Source organism: Engraulis encrasicolus, chromosome 14 (genome assembly GCF_034702125.1).
Source record: "Engraulis encrasicolus isolate BLACKSEA-1 chromosome 14, IST_EnEncr_1.0, whole genome shotgun sequence".
Classification (NCBI taxonomy): Eukaryota; Metazoa; Chordata; class Actinopteri; order Clupeiformes; family Engraulidae; genus Engraulis; species Engraulis encrasicolus.
Window position 1 is genome coordinate 40,282,454 of NC_085870.1, and position 22,500 is coordinate 40,304,953.

The window sequence follows — 22,500 nt, forward strand, 5'->3', positions numbered from 1 at the left end:
CAATCTTCTTGTAGCCTCTGCCTGACCTGTGAAGGTCGACGCACATCTGCCTCACTTGTATGCTGTGTTCCTTTGTCTTTCCCATGTTTAAGAGTGGATAAGAGAAATGGCCTCGGTGTCACGTCATATTTATACCCCAGGGAAACAGGAAGTGATGAATTATTAATTAAATGTTCCTACATACTCTGGTAAACTTTGTAAACTACTGTAGAAATGACAGAAATGCTTCAATTATATGTATTTCCTGGGAATTGTTAAGGGTGTCAATAATTGTGGAACAGGTGATTTATTGAAAAATAATTATTTTTTAGTCAGGGATTTTTTTTATTTTCTTACAATTCATTTGAGTTGAAGGCTACATTTTCCTACAATTTTCAGTGTGACAGTATTCTTCTGCAATAAACACTGAATTTATTTTAAGGCTTTTAACACATCTCAACCAGGGGTGCCAATAATTATGGAGGGCACTGTATATATCTCTGGATAGTGGACCTGCAAGCCAACCCCTTTTTCAAACGACAAGGGTCACATGCCAAGAGGTGAACTGTCCTAAGACATTGTTCACATGTGCAGAACACATGCAAGCACACCCCAATAGAGTACAGTGCAGTACTGTACAAGCGCTGCAGCATCGAGACACTGTCTTGCGTCACTAAACTAAACAGAGCATCACAGGTCATAACTCATGGATCCCATGGCGTATTGGTCAAGAGCATTAGATGCCAAGCGAGCAGCACCCTGTTCTCACTGCCTATAGACTAAACAGCATAGGAGAAGAATGGGCTACGCCCCAGGCAGACTAAACACGGCAGAGTGCAGGACAGTGACAGGGCAGGACAGCTTCCTGTCTGGTGTGAGGAGGAAGTACTGGATGTGTGGGACTTGCAGAGAAATACTGTACTAGGCAGTGTAAAGAACTGAGGCACACACTATTTGCTGAAAATTTGCAAGAAATTTACATTCAATGTTACAGTCAATGAAAAAGCCAATGTATATTAAATCCAATTAAAAAAGCATTTCTATATTTTTCAGTGGGCCCTCCGGCTGAAACTACGATACCTAAAGAAACCTAAAAATATACTTCCAAAATGGTCATACTTCAGTGCTCAGTGCAACCCTGTTAATTGTGCATTGCTTCATCATAGATCTTTATTGTTAATTGCTGCTTTTTCCCCTTGCAATGTATAATAATAAATTGTGCATTTGTGTATGCTGCTGGACATCTCAATTTCCTTGGGGATCAAAAAAGTTGCTATACGTACTCTACTCTACATGTTGTGAAGACATTCTTGTGTTTTTGATGGTGCTGGGGAGGGTACCCACCACGCGCTTGCTGTCCCCAGCGAAGGCCTCCTGGACGTAGAGTGCTCCCACGGCATTCACCATGCTGCCCTGAACGTAGCGCACACAGTCACGCCAGCGGGCCTCCTCCACCGTAGTCCCAAACAGCGCCTGGCAGCAAATACACACATTTCGCTAAATCAGTGGTTATCAACCTTTTTTGAACAAACGGCGCCTGGACATCATCATATGTCTGTCAATGCCCCCCTTAGTATTAAAAAATAAAATAGCGTAACACTCCCCAATGGCAACTAAGCACTGTCCCCTCTCAGCTTTCTCCGTCTCAAACTAATGCCGCAAGGAGAGACTATTGATATAGGTTATTTTCTTAAATCTTTGCCAATAACAAAGGCAGATACAACAACTGGCAGATATGTTACTTTCTCAGGCTGATTTGTCCACCCCCACTCTGTCTCATGCACAAATACAGCAAAGGCATCAAGCTGTGTATTGTTATTACAAAGCTGTATTATGTTCTTCCCAAACAGGGTTGAGGAAAAGAGGCAAATCATTGACTAACCCTATCCCAGCATCCAAGATCCAGACAAAATAAGACCCCAATGAACCCACATGATTAACAACGGCATGGCTTGTTTTGACCTTGGAAGCTGTCGAGCATCTAAAACATTTAAGAGGCTATAAACAAATGCAGTGAGCATCAGAAATAAGCGCCTCAGTCCATGCCATATAAAGGCTGGAGAGCGGTTTGCCGCGGCATCCTCTATAAACATCTATTTTATGGTCTTTGACCTGGATGTGTGTCTGTTTGTATCTATGTGTCCCTTTGTGCGTGTGTGTGTATGTGTGTGTGCGTGTGTGTGTGAGAGTGAGAGAGAGAAAGAGAGAGAGAGAGAGAGAGGGAGAAAGAGAGAGAGAGAGAGAGAGAGAGAGAGAGAGAGAGAGAGAGAGAGAGAGAGAGAGAGAGAGAGAGAGAGAGAGAGAGGCAGAGAGACAGAGAGTTTGTGTCTGTTGTGTGTGTGTGTGTGTGTGTGTGTGTGTGTGTGTGTGTGTGTGTGTGTGTGTGTGTGTGTGTGTGTGTGTGTGTGTGTGTGTGTGTGTGTGTGTGTGTGTGTGTGTCAGTCTGTTCTGTGGGATCTGACCTTTCTGTAGTGTGCACGAGCATCTTTGAAGCGTCTACTCAGGCTGCTAACTCTCTCAATGATCAGCTGCCAGGTGAGGTAATTCTGCAGCGTCCTACACACACACACACACACACACACACACACACACACACACACACACACACACACACACACACACACACACACACACACACACACACACACACACACACACACACACACACACACAGAGCGAGAGAGAGAGAGAGAGAGAGAGAGAGAGAGAGAGAGAGAGAGAGAGAGAGAGAGAGAGAGAGAGACAGAGACAGAGACAGAGAGAGAGAGACAGAGAGAGATGGAGAAGAGAAAGAAGAGAGAAGAGAAATGGGTTCAAGAGAAGTTCACTTGACTTGAAGTTCACCTCAAGTTCACTTGACTATATCTTTGTTATTTCGATTATATTTTATTTGATGAATTGACCATCTCTATTGATAACTCATAATTCAGTACCATGCAATGTCAACCTTATTCCACTGATACGCCACAAACTGTCGTTGTATGCCTATGATAAGTGTATGGGTCTGACCTGCGGTCGTGTTTGGCCAGTACATCGCTCAGCTTCTCAAGATAGGGGACGCCGTACACCACCACCTCCTCCTCCTGTCGTACGCTTATGGACACGCCCGACATCACGCCTTGTACGAAGCGGGTCCAGTTGAAGCCCTAGACAAAAGTGTCACCAACCAACATTAGCAAGCACTTTGAGGGAACCTCCCCCTGCCCCCCCGATCCTACCACCACCCAAAGTCTACAGTAAGTCTTAATAATTACATTTGTTATGGATTTGTTTCTGTAAAACTGATAAAGACTTGAACAGGCTTAATATAATCCCTGGGAAGGCCCCAGGACTTAACAAAAAGAACATTGGTTCATTAATACTTTCCAGCTCATTACAGCTTACTGTCATTTTCCTTTTTAAGGAACAAACTCATTGTATTGGCCAACCATATATTCCACTAAAAAGAGGCCCGCGTTAAGACATTCTTCATCTCATTTCTTAACTACAGGCTGTGTTCTAATAGAAAGAACATTCTTTGTTTTGAACTTACGTTGAGACCATAGTTCTCCTGGAGTTCACTTAGTGTCATCTTGTTGTAGAGTAGTGTGATGTCATGGCGTTGCTCATGGGGTGTAGTGGCCTGCAGAGAAGTTGACAGGGTCATGCACATAGTACATGTAGCCATTAAACCATCTACTTTTCCCATATTAGCAATTAGGCGCGGCACTCTTTCAATTCATGAAAAATCTAAAGGCACCCCAAACCAACAAGCCGTAACATGGCATCGCATCAGATATCACACATGCTTAGAGAAGTAACACATTTGGAGACATTCGAAGTTGCAGCTCCATCTCATGTGAAGGCCATACTGGGGTGACCTAAATTTATAATTTATAATTTAAATTAAATGTGGAATTTAATTTATGTGATAAAATGCAGGGTTTTATCACATAAATTAAATTCCACATTTAATTTAAATTATAAATTATAAATTATAAATTTAGGTCACCCCAGTATGGCCTTCACATGAGATGGAGCTGCAACTTCGAATGTCTCCAAATGTGTTACTTCTCTAAGCATGTGTGATATCTGTTAAAAAACATCTCTAAATTTAGGGGCCTTATATCAAAACATGATCTGAAGAAGCTAATACATGCCTTCCTTTCTAGTAAGGTTGATTACTGTAACAGTCTTTTTACAGGCCTCCCCAAAAAGACCATCAAACAGCTTCAACTTATACAAAATGCAGTTGCAAGGGTTCTGACGAAAACAAGGAAGTTCGACCACATTACTCCAATCTTGAGCTCGCTGCAATGGCTCCCAGTAAGCTACAGAATTGATTTTAAGGCAATGCTTCTTGTTTTAAAATCATTAAATGGAATGGGACCCACCTATCTACTAGATATGTTTCAGCTGTATGCGCCAACCAGGTCACCAAGGTCAACAGAGAAGAATTTGCTGGTGATCCCAAGAGTAAAAACAAAGTGTGGAGAGGCAGTCTTTAGCTTCTATGCTGCCAAGCTTTTGAACCAGCTTCCAAATGATGTAAAAAAATGCACCCACTGGACAAAGCTGTTTTCAGATGCTTTTACCTAGCTTGCATTATATATCATTTTTATTTCTATGTTTATTTTTTACCATATGTTTTTATCTTAATGTTTTAAACATATTTTTAAAATGTATTATTATTTTATGTTTATTTGTTTTTAATCTTAGTGTTTTAAATGTTCTTTGACTCTGTCTTTCTTCTTTTCTTTGCTTGCTTTCTTTCCTTTTGCATTTGTTTTTTGTGAAACACATTGAGTTGCACCTGTGTATGAAATGCGCTATAAAAATGAATTTGACTTGACTTGACTTAAATTTACTTTATTGTGCGTAAATGTATTCCTTTATTCCGCGGCATCCCTGAGTGGGGCGTGCGGCACCCCAGACAAAGGATTAGTTTTAAAAATGGTGACCTGTATCTAAGTCCAGATGGGAGGAGGGAGTATTCAAAAAAAAGGGGGTGGGATGGATCATCGACTATTTTTAATGCCAAGCTGGTAGTGTACTCATCAGAGATTTGCCTGATACTTTTAACTTCTGTTCCAGTTATTTTACAACCTAAGTGTGTGATTTTGTCCAGCATGTGTCTGTTTCCCCAGCACTGAATGGCAAAGGTGACCACACTTTGTATGAAAGTTAGATAAAACAATCTTAAAATCACTATATCAACCTTGAAGCTACGCAATTTCCTTAAAAAATAAAGTCTCTGTTGTGCCTTTGAGTATCTTGCAAGAGTATTTTCTTTCCATGTAAGCTTATTATCTATAATTGTACCTAGATACTTGTACTCTTCTACTGTTTCAATATCATTCCCATGTACATTAATTGGTTCAAGTGGTGGCATTTCCCTAAAATGTATAACCATTTATTTTGTTTTTGAAACATTTAAAATGAAAGAAATTTCAGTGCACCAAGTATAGAACTGGTCTACCTCTTGTCTGTAGCCAGTTTCATCACACATCAGGAAATGAGCATCTTTGACCACACTGGTCACTTACACTGCAATGACTCTCTCCAGCTCCATAGTAGATATACGGTATACGGTATATTGTATAGCGACAAAAAAGAGCATTATATTTGATAAAACGTGAGTCTTTCAGCATACTGACCCTGACACCTGACGAAGACCTTGCTGGTTGAAACATTGTGCCATTTTTCACATTAAAATCACAACAAGGGAGCATTTATGGTGTGCGAATATTTTTTCTCCTTTTTCAGCATACTGGCCACTTACGTTGGCAATGTCTCTTTCCAGCTCCATGACCTGTGTCATCTCCTCCCGCACACGCTCATCATCCTGGGTCAGGTTACGGTCCTCACGAGCTATCCTCGCCATGGTTACCATAAACTGCAGGTAGGCCTCTCTCACCTGAAGGATCAAGGGCATGGTAGCTTTTGATACAAGTTGGTACATGTTGGTAAAAGTATATAGCCTAATACAAGCAGGGCTGTAAATTAACTTTTTCATCACTAGCCAATTTGGCTAGTAGATGTCGAATCCTACATGTCAAACATCACTGATTCTTGAGAAAGTGGCTAAAACAGGTTGTAATCTTGAAAGAAAAAAACGAAGTGAATTACAAAATAATATGGTATATCCTCGTAGACAAAGGTCTTGGCTTTTCAGAAATGCACAAGGCCAATCTCCCCATTTTCCATTTTTTCCAGAAATCAGGTTTTTCTCCGATCATACCTTGTTTTCTGTCAACACCGTCAGACACATTTAAATGCAATAAAAAGTGTATTGATTTGGTTGCATATGTATCTGGAGTTTTTAAGTGATTGTGTGTGTTTTTTGGTTCACACATACGCCTTTAAATGTTGAAAATTCACTTTCATTCTATTTTAATACTGCTTCATGTGTTCTAATTTAAAAATATGTGCTGTCAGACAATGTTTACTTAATGGCTAAATAGATCAAACATTTTTTTGTAATTTCACAAATATTCGTGTAGGCTTAAATTTGCTATTACTTTGATAATTCAACAACTACAAAGGAACATTTTGTAAGCACATTCATTTAAAATGTCCAAAACTCCTTCTTACGGTGGTGACTTAAGAACTGACGGTGGTGACAGTAATCTGAAGGTGGTGAAAGTGACCTAATTATTACCTACATTTAGCAAAATAAATAGCCCTCTCAAGTCAATGACATCTAGCATAAACACTTTATTTTTGTGTGTGCACAGTATGTTTGTGGATGTGTTTTTTTTTTCATTTGTTAGATACTCTAGGAAGTAGGCCTAGATTATTGAAAATGTGGCATAAACAGGTTTTAAGTTGTTCAAATCCAAAATATAGAGGTGTATTATCATAGATGAATGTCTTGGCTGTGCAGTGAATGTATTGGCTCCCCATGTTTTACATTTTTCATAAAATGGGCTCTTTCTTGGTTTTGTCACCAGCGTCAGACAGAATTAGAAGTAAAAAAATAAGTTTACTGTATTTAAGTGAATTACTTTTACAATTCAACATATTTGTAGATACTTATTGGAAGCATATTCTTAAAACTTGTCAAAAACATGTAAAACACATGTTTTTTTTGTGAACTACATCAGATGTCACTACCGTCAGCTTTTGTGACAAAACAAAACCCCTCCAAATGCACCTCATTGGAGGCTAGAGTATAAGTTTGGGTCACAATTATCACTAACATGTCTGGTAATGTTTCATTAACCAGCACAACTTAGTAAAATATGGAACAAGATGATGAGCAGAACAAAATCTGACGGTGGTGACATCTGACGGTGTGAGAGAAAAAAACACTCTTTTACATATTGTGCATTTTTTGCTCACATTAGCCACTTCGTTTTCGCTCTGTTTCTCAGGGGCTTCATGGACGCTTCTGAAAAAGTATATATAATTAACATTAATGTAACAATAATACTATTAAAACCCCCGACGGTGTTGACAGTTTATGGTTGGGACAGTACCAGTGTCCAAACAAATGATCAAATTGAGGAGAAATTAGTAAACTTACAGGAGCTTCAGTGATGGTGAAGTACTCAGTAGATCTAAAGGTTTGAAAAGGGGTCCTAAGTAATGACAATGACCTTGCGCATACCTGATTTTATTGTCTTTTTAAAAAAATCTGACGGTGGTGACTAATATGCTGGACACACTTTGAGCAATCAGAAAATAGTAGTAAATATTGCTTTACACGCACTATGTGCATATCTGCAGAACCACTTCAATATGGACTTTCACATCATGGTGATATTATTCAATAATATCAGTGATTTTTACATTTTAAGTCAATTGAAATGATGATGTCTGTCCTTGGGACAGCTGTTTTTACAGGGTGTGGGCAGGTTTATAGCCATGAAAAGTAATACAATTACACTTAAATATTTCAAACGACTGTACATTTATGTAACAGACCCCTGTGTCTTTAACTGGATTCATTTTGTTCATGAAAATGTAGTTTATTTTCAACAGAATTGGCAGTTTATTGCAGAGACATGTTTTAGCCGCTTTCTCAAGAATCAGTGACATACATTCACTATCAGTCGAGGTGGCTAGTAAGTTTTCTTTTCTACAAGCCAGACTGAATTTTCACCAGCATTTGGCCGGTTAGCTGGTGTTAATTGAGAGCCCTGAATACAAATATTAAACTGATAAGAACATACAGTATACTACACTTAGCCAAAAGGCTGAGAAGCCATTGCAGAGTATAATCCAGAACTTGGATCAGGCGTGCCGAGCCGTGCCAGAACTTCTACCAGTACACCCTGGCAATAGCCTAATACAAAATAATACTATAAGAAATCAATACCTGCTGGTAGTTTCCATCGTTAAAGTAATAGTCCCTGGAGGGCATCCCCAGAACAGGTTGATCGATCTGTGAATGACAGAAGAAAAGCCTCAGGGATTTGGACGTGTGAATTTGAGCAAATTCATTTTTTCATTAATTCATTTTATGTTGCATGCTGTGCTACATTTCCAAACGCACAAGAGCCATTTTTTTGCTTCTGCTTTTGTGAAGATTTGAATGCAAAGTGCAAACAAACTCTCAGGCTCAATACTACAGATTCATCTACAGTAATAATGATGAACGGCTACTGTATGCTGCCATAGAAAGGCAAAGTGCGGTAACTACATATTTTGTCAACATTGAGTTTATACAGAAAATGACAAAGCTGAATGTGACCGAATGTGACAAAGCCTTATGGTCCACATCTCTGCCGTTTTAGACATATTGCTATGTCAAATTTGCAGTAACTAGAACATCCAACCTCTTACCAAAACTTTGAAGGCATTTTTATCTGTTTCAATGTTGGCATACAGTAGCTACTGCACTTTCCCTATGTAGTAGGGATGCAAATTATCGATTAATTCATTAATTATTAGTTAGATAGTCTTATTGATTGACTTACGATTAATTGATAAGCGGCGTTTTCCCCCCAAAATCTCAATGTTTCTCGGAAAAAAATTTAGATGAAATATCACATTTAAATTAATTCTATTTCAATTCTTTAATCCAAAGGTATATTCCCACTATTCACACCCCTCTTCACACACACTCTTCACATGCCCATTTCACCTGGGTCTCTTGTCAGTTGAATTGTCGATGAATTGCGATTAATGTTTTTTAATTGATTAATGCATTGATCGATTAAAGTCGATTAATCGATTAATCGTTTGCATCCCTACTATGTAGGGCAGTAAATGTGGAGAATCATCTTAGTCATACATGCAAGATGTGGCGACTGGAGTCCCGGTCATCAGTCCACACAAACATGTCTACGAGAACCTTCTTGTGGTATTGGACTATGAGGGTGGCTAAAGTATCTTCCAAACTCCAGAGATCATCTGCAAAGCAAACATCAGAGAAGCACACAATAGAGCATATGGTGGAAAAAATACTACATGCTATTGTATATGGTATATACATATTAAATCTGCTGATGCTCTTTAGAGTGATGATGAACGTCCCCATGACTCTGAAATGGGCCACTGTAAGAATAATTTCTCTTCTGGCCAATCTGTTTATGCGAGAGCTGTTGTTTCTGTGTGAGCTCTGTTTCTGTGTGAGCAAAGCGACCACCTTCAAGATAAGGCTTGGGGAGTTACTCTCATCCCTGGTGAACTGTGTCACCTCTGTAAATTTCCATTCCTGCTCTGTCTTCAGATTAAAAATGACCGTACCGGAAGGCAGAGACAGCGAGAGTTCTGAAAGCCAAATGGTTTTCGGCTCATCCACTGTGCATTGGTATCCTGCATTATTCTCTCTGGGTGTATTCTAGACAGAGAAACACTGCCTGGCAACACATTGTCCCTTAGTGAGTGATGGACACAGCATATTTTGTGTATAAATATATATGCAATATACTGTACAGTATATGCATGAGTAGGTTATAATAAATGTTCAGGTATTAGTCTAACAGCCTCACGATGTTCCAGACGTTCTGGCATTAACTTAGCTTTAATAAATATGGTTGTCAAGTTAGTGGCCACCCACAAACCTACTGTACAGTATGTCTCTTCATCACCGTAATTCAATATGATAGGGCATAATGGCCTGACTACCATTAAGCAGGACAAATGGGGGTGGGGGGTTCAAAAGATGACACAAGGATGTCAAAGGGATTAATTCTGGGCCCTGGGAAGCAAACCAAGTCCCCTATCCCTGGCCCCTTATCTGCTGGCTCTTGTCCAATCATGTAATAGGTCTATAGAAGAAGAGCCAGTTTTAGACTCCCTCCCTTCCCCAGCTCCCCCACCCTCCTCCCCCCACTGCAACCCCTGCCAGGTGCCCCAGTCTCCAAGAACAGAGCCCATCAATCGGGCTCCTTATCCAATTCCTGCAGACGCCAGCATTTGTCCAATTGTGCTCTCGACCCATTGAGAGGAGCCAGGACGCTACAGACAACCATTACGGGGGCATTAAGGCGGGCCTGGTATCTCTGGTACCTGCTGTGCTGTTCCAGTCGTCGGAGGCCACTGGCCAGTCTCCAACGTTCTCGATCAGCTGCAGCAGAGGCTGGGAGTCGCGCTGCTCAATCAGACCTGCAGGTGGAGTGAGAGGCATGAAACTCTGCCAAGGCCATGGTAGATATTCAGTACAGTAGAGAGCACAGACCAGCAAACACTTACAGTATATAAAAGAGATTTCTTCAGTTGTAATTCTGATTTGAGAATCAAAAGTTCTTTATCTCTGAAAAAAGCTAAGGTTGCCAAAAAAAGTCAAGGTTGTTACTATATAGTTACTGTTACTATTGTTATTCAATAGTGGTGTCCTAAAAACACAGAAAAGTAGAAAGACTAATTGTAGACTACACTAAACTAGTTTACTTGTGCCATTTCCTTTGTTTTGTAATGAAATGCCTTTAATCTTTCCATCAAGAAACCGCACGAGGGTCCCAAGTTTTCTTGGCAAGTACATACTGTAGTCTATGACAATTCTCAGTCATGCAAGTCATCTTAGTCAAATACATTTAGTTGTAAGCAAATGGGTTTCCTTTTGGAGTTCAAAATGTGTTTTTGTCACCTCCACAAAAGGGTCTGAAAACGAGTTTAGGTATGGATTTGAATAGTCTATGAATTTCTTCATTTTGTATTCCAATGACTTTCCATGTCCTATAAAGATAGACCGCAACTATGTATAAAGTAGAACTAAGTAGTGGTTGTAACATGTACTGTAGTGTTGTAATTACATCTGTCACAGTACTTCTTATACTTTATTCATCTCTGTACATAGAAGCGTCTTTACTATTTAAAGGATAATTTCTGCCAATTCCGACATGCAGTTGTAATGCTCACACTACCCTAGACTTGTCAGTACCTGAGATTTTTTTTCTTCTTCAGCCTTTTCTGAGATCCTGGTCATTGTAATGGGGGCAGGCGTTTGTTACATTTTTTTTAAAATCTTGATTTATTCCCAATAACATCCAAAAGGTTATGCAACATCAGCAGATAACTAGCAAACAGCGATACCTTTATGGATAATATTTGAAGTAGGCATATGGTGGGGTTGCAGGTATGACATCACGTTGGGGGAACTCCCCCAGGATTCTAAGGTTCTACATAGACTCAGCCCCCAACGTGATGTCATAATAGTAGATATTCTTAAAGCCAGGCTCAAACTACACGACAAGCGATTATGTGTCCGATTTTGATGTCGGGGTGCACCGCACACTAGAAGAGAATCGCAACTGTCAATCTTATCGCTGCTCGCAGCCACCGAGACAATGCCCGACGTTCTATTTCCAGTCGCAAATATCAAACAGTGTTTGACGAGGAAATCTTCCCCAACAATCGCTTGCGATGGTCTTGGGGGGGGGGGTGGGGGGTGGGGGGTAATGTTCCACCAATTATCGTAAGGGGGGGTTTCAGCCGAGAATCGGGCCGATAGTCGCGTACTTTGAGCCAGGCTTAAGATGGTTAACCTGCAACCCCACCTTTAAGAAAACGTTTAACAAAGTCTGCCCCAATTAGAATACCTCAGATCTCAGAAAGGGCTGAGTCGAAAAATGCAGCATCACCGGGTACTGACAAGTCAAAGGTAGCGTGAACAATACAACAGCATATTGAAATTGGCAGAAGTTATCCTTTAACTTGAAGTTACTGCCGTTTGCCTGTCTACAGTACACAGAGGCTTTTCTGGTAGAGCCTTGCATATGCCTTGTTAACCACTCGACCCCTGTTCTCCTCTCCTTTAATGGTTCCTCGTGTACAGCTGATGCACACTTCATTACACACTCTGGAGTCTGGCAACACTCTCAGCCCGAGGTGGTATATACACCAGAACAGTGATATGATGAAATGTTTGCACTGAGGCACAGTACACATGAGTGCTTATTACTGGACTAACGTTGTGTGAGCAGGTCCTATCTTCACGAGCAAAAATGTATTATCCTCAGGCTGTGTGTGTGTTGCTGTCTTGTGAAATATTTCCAACAGAGACTACCAGAGAGTAACACAGAGTGATATACTATACAAACAGGCATACCAATAAAGCAAACTTGTATTGAATTGAACTGAATTGAATTGAGAGAGAGAGGGGGGGGGGGGTGTACAGTGATCCATATCTGTCATCCATGTGTACTTTTGTCTGTTGTAATGAAGAATAATGACACAAGCATAGTTTGTCCCTCCAACACTGATATAAAGTGTGGAATTGTGTAAAAAAAAGAGTTATAAAGAGTATCTGTTTATTGACTTACTGTTAAAAAAAAGTGTATTTGCTGCTTTGGACTTCAACTGTCTACATGACATGCAATGAAATATGGAGAGAAGTCTCCAGAGGGGATTCAGGGATGTCAGCAAGGGAGTCCAGTTGCATGTTTTTCATTCTGTGCCGTGTGTAATGTGGCCTTTGAGATAACAAATGATGCGGCCAGTGGGGCTTAAATTCCACCACTGGTCAATGTGTGCTCAAGCTTGGAAGAATGGGAGTCCATTCCACCCTCCATGGGAAATGTGTGTGTATGTTTACTGTAAGGGGCATCTTTTCTATCCTGTCCTTTGGTCCACTTGGTTTGTGTTTTGGGCATGTGGTTTGCTTTTTCAGTGTGTGTTACTGAAATAACAAACCTCAGCTGAAATAAAGAAGCGTTTGTGACGTGTGTGTGACGTGTGTGTGTGTGTGTGTGTGTGTGTGTGTGTGTGTGTGTGTGTGTGTGTGTGTGTGTGTGTGTTTGTGTGTGTGTGTGTGCGTGTGCATGTGTGTGTGTGTGCATATGTATCTGTGTGTCTGTATGTGTGTGTCTGTATGTGTGTGTGTCCAATTGAGAGTGTGCATGTGTGTCCCCATTTGAGTGTGTGTGTAATACGTGTGTGTCCATTTGAGCGTGTGTGTGTGTGTGTGTATGTGTGTGTGTGTGTGTGTGTGTGTGTGTGTGTGTGTGTGTGCTTGCTTAGTTATCTGTGCAAGTGTCCGTCACTCACTCTCGTTCATGCAAGAGCTGTAGAGAAGCTTGACCTTCTTGAAGGCATCGCGGTCCTTGGGGTTCTGCGTTTCCAACACCCCTGTCGAGTAGCACACACAAACCAAATGGAAATATTACATCACAAATACATATGCACAAAAACACACACACACACACACACATTGTACACACATAGTGTACACACATACACACACACACACACACACACACACACTCTCACACACACACACACACACACACACACACACACACACACACACACACACACACACACACACACACACACACACACACACACACTCACACACACTCACACACACACACACACACACACACACACACACACACACACACACGTCCCATACTACTGTAGCCAAAGACTACAGACGTGGCAGTAAAAAGGAAAACAGCCGGCGGGCGGCAGGCAGGCGGAGGAGTAAAAGTCAAGAGCGCTGACCCTTGAGCACAATCTCCAGCTCCCCGCGCAGGATGTCGAAGACGCTGTGGTGGGAGCTGGTCTCAGGGATCACGTGGCGCTCCTGCCACCCGCCGCAGGCGTACTGGTAGAAGTTCTGGCACGGCTCGGCACGCGGGTCCATGTTCTGGATCAGACGGGCCGCTTGGTGTTGCATAAGAGTGGAGAACACAGACAGACAGACAGACAGACAGACAGACAGACAGACAGACAGACAGATGTCTCAGAGGCAGAGGATAACGGATGGATGGATGGATTGATGAATGGCTGTATGATGGACTCATTGACTTATGAATGATTAATTGATTAATTGATTGGTTGACTGATTGATTTGATTCATCCATCCTTTCATCCTTGCATGCATTCATTCTCTCACTCACTCACTCACTCACTCACTCACTCGTTCATTTGAGAGGGGGGATTTTTTTCGAAGCTGAACCACATGAATCCTCAAGTATGAGCGTAATCTCATGTGTGTTAAGGAACAACATTGGTTCCAAGAAAAACAGCTGAGTGCAAGAGTCTGTTTACGGAGGTTATACAAGTCTCATAAGCCTTTTGGGGGAGAGGGTGGGAGGTGAGGGTGGAAAACCCTCTATGTGTCTCCATGAAACTGGACACTGTTCATTACCTGCTGTGACACAGTCTGAAGTGGTGCACACGCTGTCGTCTCTAGAACGGCACATTAGCCCTGAAAATGAACAAGACATTTATTACCGTATTAGTGGAAGATTTCTGTAACAAAAATGCATTTAGTAAAGTGAAGGCAAGTCAAATGTTCCTTCAGGCCAGAGAAGCAACAAGTCCATTAAGACAGATGCTGTGTGTACTTAATGTAGTTTGATGATGATGCACTTTAAATGTTGTTTAATTATGGTCACATAAAATGTATGCCTCTTCACCAGAGGCGCCCAAGTAGGGACAGGGGGCTAAAGAAGGTCTAAGCCACCAGAGCACCATGTACCGGAGGCCTCCATGCAGGTTTTTTTTTTACATAAATATCACATAAACAGGGGTTTATTGGAGCGCACTGCTCAGTCTATTCCAGTACTGTGTTGCATAAGCTTTTACAAACTAGCACTTGAAAGTGGACCTGGTTCAGTGGTATTTCAGAAACTTCATGGAGGAAGGAATACTGAATGCAAAACCGTTATGTGTGGTAATCCATGTGTTGGGCCCAGGGCCAGGCATGGTGCAAGTGTGAAATGAGGCTGTGTGAAACTAATTATGTCAAGAAGCGCTGGTTCCTAGCCCACAGGCGGGTCATTTGGACTGCAGGTCAAGTACAGAGCATACCTTCCCTCACCGTGCCCTTGGATACAGCGATTCTGCCCGACTTTTCTGCAAAGAATTCAGGAGAGACTGTTAGCCTACTACCGGTAGGTGCATAGCTTTGGTGTGGGACACACAACACAGTACATTAGAGATGCTTTAGAGATAGACGGGAATGTGTCGCCGTTAGAGCTACATTTCTTGTTCCCGTTTTCACACGGGGTTATAAGGTCAAATTGTCAGCAGCAGAGTCACCGAACGTTGACAGCAATCTCGGCACTCAATTATGACAGCCTCGAGCTTTCTAGAGGAAAGCATTTTTCATTACAACTCTGTGTTATATGTTATAACAGTTTTTTTTCCATTACAACTATGTTGTATATTTTGATATTCTCTTCTCTTCAGATCCAAGACTTGTTTGACCAAGCCTTCCGACACTGTAACAAGCAGTTCCCTCGTGCGTAAACATGCATTTAGCTGTGTGGCATAGACAGTTCATGTTAATGCATTTCGTTTCTAAGATACTGAGGCTGTAGCCTACTGTGGGACTGCCCGAATGTGATAACAGAATTTGAAATGTCTGTTTGAGCTTACTTGTTCCCTGTCTCTCACCTCGCACGGCGGTTGTGTACAAAACCACGAGCCCCACGAGCGCGCAGCTCACCAGCAGCAGCAACACCGACAGCCCAATCACGACGACACTCCGATGCTTCCCGGGTTTGGCTGATTTTTCCATGATATCCATCTGGCTTTCGGATTTTCCCATTCTGCGAAAAGGTACAGTGTCTACATGTACTTGGCGGGAAACAACAAGAATAGCCTCGGCGTCAGCAGTGTTTGACATGCTGTCTGAAGAGCCGAGTTATGTTGGAGTGCTGAATCCCCACTGCCAAACAGTGACCGGCAGGTGGGTAAGTTTTTGAAGTACCTGTCACATTATCAAATGCTTACACTTACAAATAGTTGGGCTTCAAAAGACCTGTACTAGTAGGCTAATTAGGGTGCAGGTGCACTGGTTGTAGCCTACATTTGTGGCTGCATTTTATTTTGCGGTAGTCTACATCATTTGAAGCAGCAATACTTACTGACAATGAAAATTAATCTTTTTATTTCTGCATTTAAAAGAAATACACCTGAGAGCGTGATACCTCAACTGCTGACAAGATACAACTTGTTGCTTTGTGCATGGCATGGGATACATCTGCAGCAGTTTGTCTCTCCGTATATCTCACAAATTACCCAATTAATCACACACATTATTCATTGTCATAACAAATGAAACGCATGATGGATGAGCGTGAATATCAGTGGATCTCTCTCTCTCTCTCTCTCTCTCTCTCTCTCTCTCTCTCTCTCTCTCTCTCTCTCTCTCTCTCTCTCTCTGTGGGATTTACATTCAAAATTCATGTTGCAGATTATAAATGTATACATATAACAGCAAATATGTAAATAGATATTCTAAAATAACACTAAAAAACAACCATCATTTCATATTTTATATAAATCATGCTCAGTTCATGAGGTTTTCTCAATCATATTCCCTAAATATTTGATGCAGCCTATCTACCATTGTCTTATATAAAACATGGTTTTGTCTGTTGACATCCGTTAACTTTTGTGCAGCTGCAGCTGTGCGCTGCAGAGATCTTGTAATTATCACTGATAAAAAAACATTTAGTAGCCCTCATCCTTAATAGACCGCTCTCATGTAAAATATATTTGCCACCTTGTTGCCAACCAGTGTGTGTTTTCAGCTGTGTTTCAGAGAAAATGGAAATTAGATTTACCAATTGGTACATGATGTACCCCACCAATATTGCGTTATTCCATTACATTTTGACATTTTGTTGCCATTTCATCCTCACATGCATTGGTTATTGGTAGGCTGTGGTGTGTATATCACTAGATAACAGACTACCAACACTGTTATACAGTCATGATTTTCAGAGAGAGTTTCTCTGAGATAAAACCATTGATTAGGCTACCATTGATATATTATTGCAGTGATCGACAGATCCATCAAAAGCTTGCGAGGAAAACAGATGATTCAGTGTGGATTGTGGCTTCTGTTCCTGGAGGTATGTATAAACCTGCAAATATGCATGTTGTGTAGGTGTATGGTGGCTGGTACTACTGCTGTTCTTTATCAATATCCCAGACAGATATATCTAAGCTCTCTAGTAAAGGCAAAAGCATGGTCGAGCCAGTGAGGTGTTCATCTGAGCCACAGCACTGTTAACCAAACCATAACATACAGTAATGTCATTGGCATGGCAATGTCAGATTACCACAGAAAAATTAATGTCAGGCATTTTGAATTGCAGAAAATGTATGATAACATACATACATTTGATAACAAACTAACTGATCAAAGAGCTTACATTAATGCAGGACACAGCTGTTAGTCAATCTATTCTTTTTTTGCATATCTTATCCTACTGGGTTTAAAACATGACAATAGAACACACGTGTATTCACTTAAAACACTTTAAAAAAGTGCTTACCTTTGATGATCTTATTTCCGTCCTGTCCTGGCACTCTTCCTGAGATGCTGTTCACTCTCTCAAAACACCCCTCCTGAGTAAGGACCCAGAGCTGGTGTGTTAAGAAATGAAGCAGACAGAAATGCCGGCCGACAAGCCCACTAACAACACTACCACCACCAGGTGCTGCACGCCTGAGTGTGAGAGTGTGCGAGGGTGCCACTCAGCCTTTTGAGCGTGTGCTGAGAGGAGGGAGAGGGAGGATGAGAGAGAGGGGGGGGGGGGGGGGGGGGGGGGGGTGGGGGGGGGGGGGGGGGGGGGGGGGGGGGTGGGGGATACAGTACATAAAGAGATAGAGAGAGAGCCAAGGAGGGAGGGAGGGAGGGGTCCATGGCGGGACCCAATCCAGAGAGAGGTGGACCCAGAGACCCATCCATCCAGGCCTGGATTGCTCCGTTTCTGATCCGGCATTAAGGAGGGAGAGCTGGTGCCTGGGAATTGTTATTAAAGTGGGAATGTTGAAGATGAAGCAATTTGGGAACAACCACCAGTTTTCCTTCAGTGACTGACTGCATTTCCTGTTCCAATGCTGACACTGTAGTTTGGACCTTCAAAATGACGCAAGCTGCGGGAATAGCTAGTGTTCTCCTGTACTAGATGTCTCTGTTCAGTTACTAAAGCCTCCCCAAACATGTTGTGTTGTGGATGGCTACACAGATTTAAACCGGAGGCTAAACAAACACGACTTTATATTGTCTTGTCTAGTAGATATAGAGATAGAGCTAGAGTCTGCTGTTTTGAACCGAGAAATATGTGTCTTTAATACAAATGCAGTTCAATCCCTCCCGACAACTGTGTAATTATATGCAACTGAGACTAAGAGCAATACAATGAAGCACAACAGCGAAATTGAAGGAATGAAATAGAGGGTGGGAAGGAAATACAGAAGCAGGAACACTCTGAACAGAACAGTAAAGGAGTATTCGGGGGCTGTATTAGCTGTCCAGACCAGACCATATGCGCTGACACATTTCCTCTCCCAATCGCACTGCATGCACCCCAAAGCAGTCACATAACATCTTGTTTTGTGCGTCCATATGCACATCCTGCCAGTATGGCTCTGGTCAAGACCCAGTCACACAGTAAATAAATATGCAGTGTTAATTCAATACTAAATGACTACTCTGGGACCAAAATACTCTCTGCATTATGTTCAATTGACTCTCTAAGTGTTGATTTAACACTGTTTTTTTTCTTTCTGTGCTTCTTGGCATCGCCTGACCTCCATCACTGCCCAGAGTAGAGGACCGCCTGTGGCTCAGCTCTGTTGGAGGTCCGCCTCGGTGGAGCGAGCAGGTTAATCACCCTGCTGCGCCGCCTCTCCTCCTCAACATAAACGGTGCCGTGCTAATTCAACACTATACGGGTGTAGGAGCTACGCTGGTGAGTGTACAATATGACTCTCTTCTAAGTGTTGAATCAACACAGAAGATTTTATTGTGTGCTGACACCAGCACCTCCTCTGCCTCCATATCAGACCCCCCTCAACCCCTTCTTACAGGAGGCAGAGGCAGGCAGGCAGGCACACTGAGCTGGGCACACTGGCACGGTTACGTGGCCCCTGCTCCTCCGGGTGTCAGGCTGAAATGGCACGACGCCCAGCAGGCACATTACCAGGCTGATTAAACACTGTAATTAACTGATATTAGTGGGGAGAGAGAGAAAGAGAGAGAGAGACAGAAAGAGAGAGAGAGAAAGAGAGAGAGAGAAAGAGAGAGAGAGAAAGAGAGAGAGAGAGGGCACTGTTAGAGACAGTGATCAGCATTCAGACACAAGCTTTCGTGAAAGACCCAGCTGTCCATATCCATACTGGATGATGAGGGGGACCATTAAGGGCTCAGAAATAGATCATGAACAACCTTTATCGCACATTACAAAAGATGCACTCACTAACCTAAGCTGGCAGAATCTTTTTCTAACGCACCCTCTGGAACATTGGTTATTGGTTTCGTCGCTCACGGCATATGAATTAAGCTTATGGTTGCTATTTTTGGTTTTGTGACCAGCACCAAATGTGTCAGTATCATTTGTAAACCTTGCTCTATTATGGATAAAAGTTCATATTTATTGAACCTTGAAAATCTCTGTATTTCTCACACTGACAAGATATTTAATTTAACCGACCTGGTGAGTCACAAATGGCTTTTGTGCTTAGCCATACAAACAGAGATAAAGACAATTCCACCACAGGAACATAAAAGGCAGTGACTGCATATTTTGCCAGGAATTTATGCTTTGGCCAGAAATTGACTTAATAACACCTCTTTTATCCTCTGACTGAATGCTTTTCTTCAAATTAATATGACATCAAATAGCCTAGCAATAATGATAACAATGGTAAACCTTACACATGCTGTAAAATTAACACCAATGTTACATTTTAACGAGGCAGTATAACAACTTTAAAGTCATTCTTTCTTAGTTTCAGTTGTCGAGAAAAGTACTGTATGTCCTTGCCTTTGTGCTGAGTTATGAGTTGTGCAGTGTTAAAGCAAAACCCTCAGCTTCACCTTGTGTAAAACCAACCACTGGTAACCAGACATCTTTTCAGTAATATATCTACCTTCATACAGGGCCGCTGACAGCTTTCGCTGGGCCCTGGACAAAGTCATCTGAAAGGGCCCCCTACCCAATACATACAATGTAATGGGGACCCAATTCTGGGCCCCTTATCTCCCTGGGCCCGGGACAATATACCCCTAACATTTTATCAATTAATGTACACCAAAATTGGCAAAAATAAACAAAACAATATTCCAAGTTAGTTGCGAACTGCATTATAATAATCTATTTAATCTCTGAATTCGATATTTTATATATCCCAATGGGGCACTGAGACTATGGTTGTGAAAGAGCGTTCACAGAAAAAAAAAATTGTGGTACGACCCATGTAAGGGGGGCCTTGGCTGGAATCTAGCGATATATGGGGGGCTTTGTCACGGTAAAGTTTGGGAACCACTGCTCTAGTCGCATTCAATTGGACCTCGATGGCAAGAGGCTGTGTGTACCACAGAAGAAATTCAATTATCAGGGTCTTGTTTGTTGTGGCGAGCCTGGATTGCACTCACTTAATTTCCAGGTAAATACTTCACTGTCTCCTGTGATTAGAAGCTTTGCGCAGCAAGCCTTAAAAGCTTTTTAATTAGGCTATTTGGGAGCGAATCTTTATCCCTCAAAAGTACCATTTTACATGTGCCCTGAAAGCCTGAGATGGAACACGCTCTCAGGTCTTGAAATAAGGGAACTATGGTAGCTGTGATGTGTAACATTCACTGAAAGCCTGTGTGTTTTTCTTGCGAAGTGACAATCAAGATTACACTGAAGAGTGAAGATCCGAAGTGAACTTCTAGGTAAGAAAACACGGAAAAAATTATTTCATGGGGGTGAAAGGGTGCATCACACTAATGCACTATTGGAATACTATGAATGTGCTTGCATGCCCATAGGCATCCAGGTTTGAGTCCGGTCTAGTTCATAGCCCTATACTTCCCATCTCTCTCTCCCACTCAACCCTCCATGATCTTCACTATCCTATCCTTAATAAAGGAAAAAGTGGGGTAAAAAAGATAATGTCATATACTGTATGTATACGTTTACCTTGTTTGGTAAAGATCAAACATACATGACTAATAATATGTTGGCATTGGATTTTAAACATCATGAGAAATGATGGGACATTTTCTAGCCTAGCATGCAGTACATCAGATTTGGATTCATCTTCCTTGAAAACCCTTAAAACAGTTGTATTTTTTGTTTACAAAAAAGGACCATGATTTGCCTCCAGGACTAAAGCATGTGGCTCAGAACTTCTACATACACTGAAGAGAAAAGGCCCGCCAACGGGGTTCGCATGAGATGGTTGCCTATTTGGCATTCTTGTTTTTGTTTCCATCATGCAAAAAAATATAAACCTGACACCATCCATAAGGGTCTGGCTTGTTGACAGATAAATAGTCGGCAACGAATAAGCCTGTACGATTACACTGAAGAGTAAAGACCTGAGAGAATTTGCCCTCTTCTGCAGAGCTTCGAGAACATTCTGACAATATCCTAAAAGAAAAGGCCATCCAGGGTTCACATTAGATGGGTACCTCTTAGGCATTTTATTTCCATCATGCAGATTTCTTTAAACCAGACACGCCATAAGGATTTGGCCTGTGGACAGATAAATAGGGGGTGATGAATAAATGACCATGACTTAATGGATTAGTTCGTGACCAGAGAAATCCCAAGCTTGCTTAATAAATTTCCCTGTGTTATGCAACATCGTACCCCTTGTACTCTTGTTTTTTTTTTAAACAAAACGCACAGAGTGGCAAAGGAGTAGTTTCTCTGGTAATCTGTGGAACAACACGTTGTTGTCATCTGTCTTGCGTGAGATGCTAAAGAGAGGCTACACAGACGGCCCTGTCACCTGTGGCACGGGGCAGATTCATGGGGCTAGGAAGGATGCTTGCTCCCTGCCTGCCTGCCTGCCTGCTTGCACCAGGTCTAGACACCCCGCCACCCCTGTGATAAACGGCTCTGTTCCCCGCGGAGAGATTTACTGCCTGCCTCTCCCGTTAAAAGTGTCGTTTTGGTGGGAGGAGCAGCATGGAGATGAGCATGGAGGTTGGATGATGGCGTTGGAGCTGCGAGGTGGCTGAGATGGGCAGTGGGAGGTTGGATGGTGGAGCCAAGGGCGGCTGGTGGTGGTGGTGGTGCCGGTGACAATGATGGTGGGTGCTAAGGCTAGGGGTGCAGGTGGTTGTATTGTGGTGATGATGGTGCGCTGAGTTGATGTGGGTGTCTGTCCATCTCGTTTGGTGGGAGG

The 22,500-nt window shown here is 42.0% G+C and overlaps 2 protein-coding genes across 4 annotated transcripts in view; one reads left to right on the forward strand and one right to left on the reverse strand.

Annotated features, from left to right (window-relative positions):
- Nucleotides 1–15,988, reverse strand: part of mmel1 (membrane metallo-endopeptidase-like 1) — a 25,628-nt gene extending 9,640 nt beyond the window's left edge. The window contains exons 1-13 of the mRNA XM_063215738.1: nucleotides 15,757–15,988; nucleotides 15,169–15,213; nucleotides 14,504–14,563; nucleotides 13,855–14,016; nucleotides 13,396–13,476; nucleotides 10,420–10,515; nucleotides 9,200–9,318; nucleotides 8,282–8,347; nucleotides 5,741–5,875; nucleotides 3,512–3,601; nucleotides 2,989–3,125; nucleotides 2,442–2,535; nucleotides 1,324–1,452 (exon numbers count right to left, since the gene is read on the reverse strand). Coding sequence (XP_063071808.1) covers nucleotides 1,324–1,452; nucleotides 2,442–2,535; nucleotides 2,989–3,125; nucleotides 3,512–3,601; nucleotides 5,741–5,875; nucleotides 8,282–8,347; nucleotides 9,200–9,318; nucleotides 10,420–10,515; nucleotides 13,396–13,476; nucleotides 13,855–14,016; nucleotides 14,504–14,563; nucleotides 15,169–15,213; nucleotides 15,757–15,988 — 1,446 coding nt within the window. The remainder of the gene's footprint in view (nucleotides 1–1,323; nucleotides 1,453–2,441; nucleotides 2,536–2,988; nucleotides 3,126–3,511; nucleotides 3,602–5,740; nucleotides 5,876–8,281; nucleotides 8,348–9,199; nucleotides 9,319–10,419; nucleotides 10,516–13,395; nucleotides 13,477–13,854; nucleotides 14,017–14,503; nucleotides 14,564–15,168; nucleotides 15,214–15,756) is intronic.
- miip (migration and invasion inhibitory protein) overlaps nucleotides 15,969–22,500 on the forward strand; it is a 41,148-nt gene continuing 34,616 nt past the window's right edge. Inside the window, exons 1-4 of one of the 3 annotated variants that reach the window (XM_063215736.1) lie at nucleotides 15,969–16,051; nucleotides 17,149–17,222; nucleotides 18,926–19,070; nucleotides 20,989–21,037. The gene's annotated coding sequence lies outside the window, so the exon portion shown is untranslated. Of the gene's footprint in view, nucleotides 16,056–17,148; nucleotides 17,223–18,925; nucleotides 19,071–20,988; nucleotides 21,038–22,500 lie in introns of all 3 variants that reach the window. The other 2 variants (XM_063215734.1, XM_063215735.1) reach the window with 2 other exon arrangements.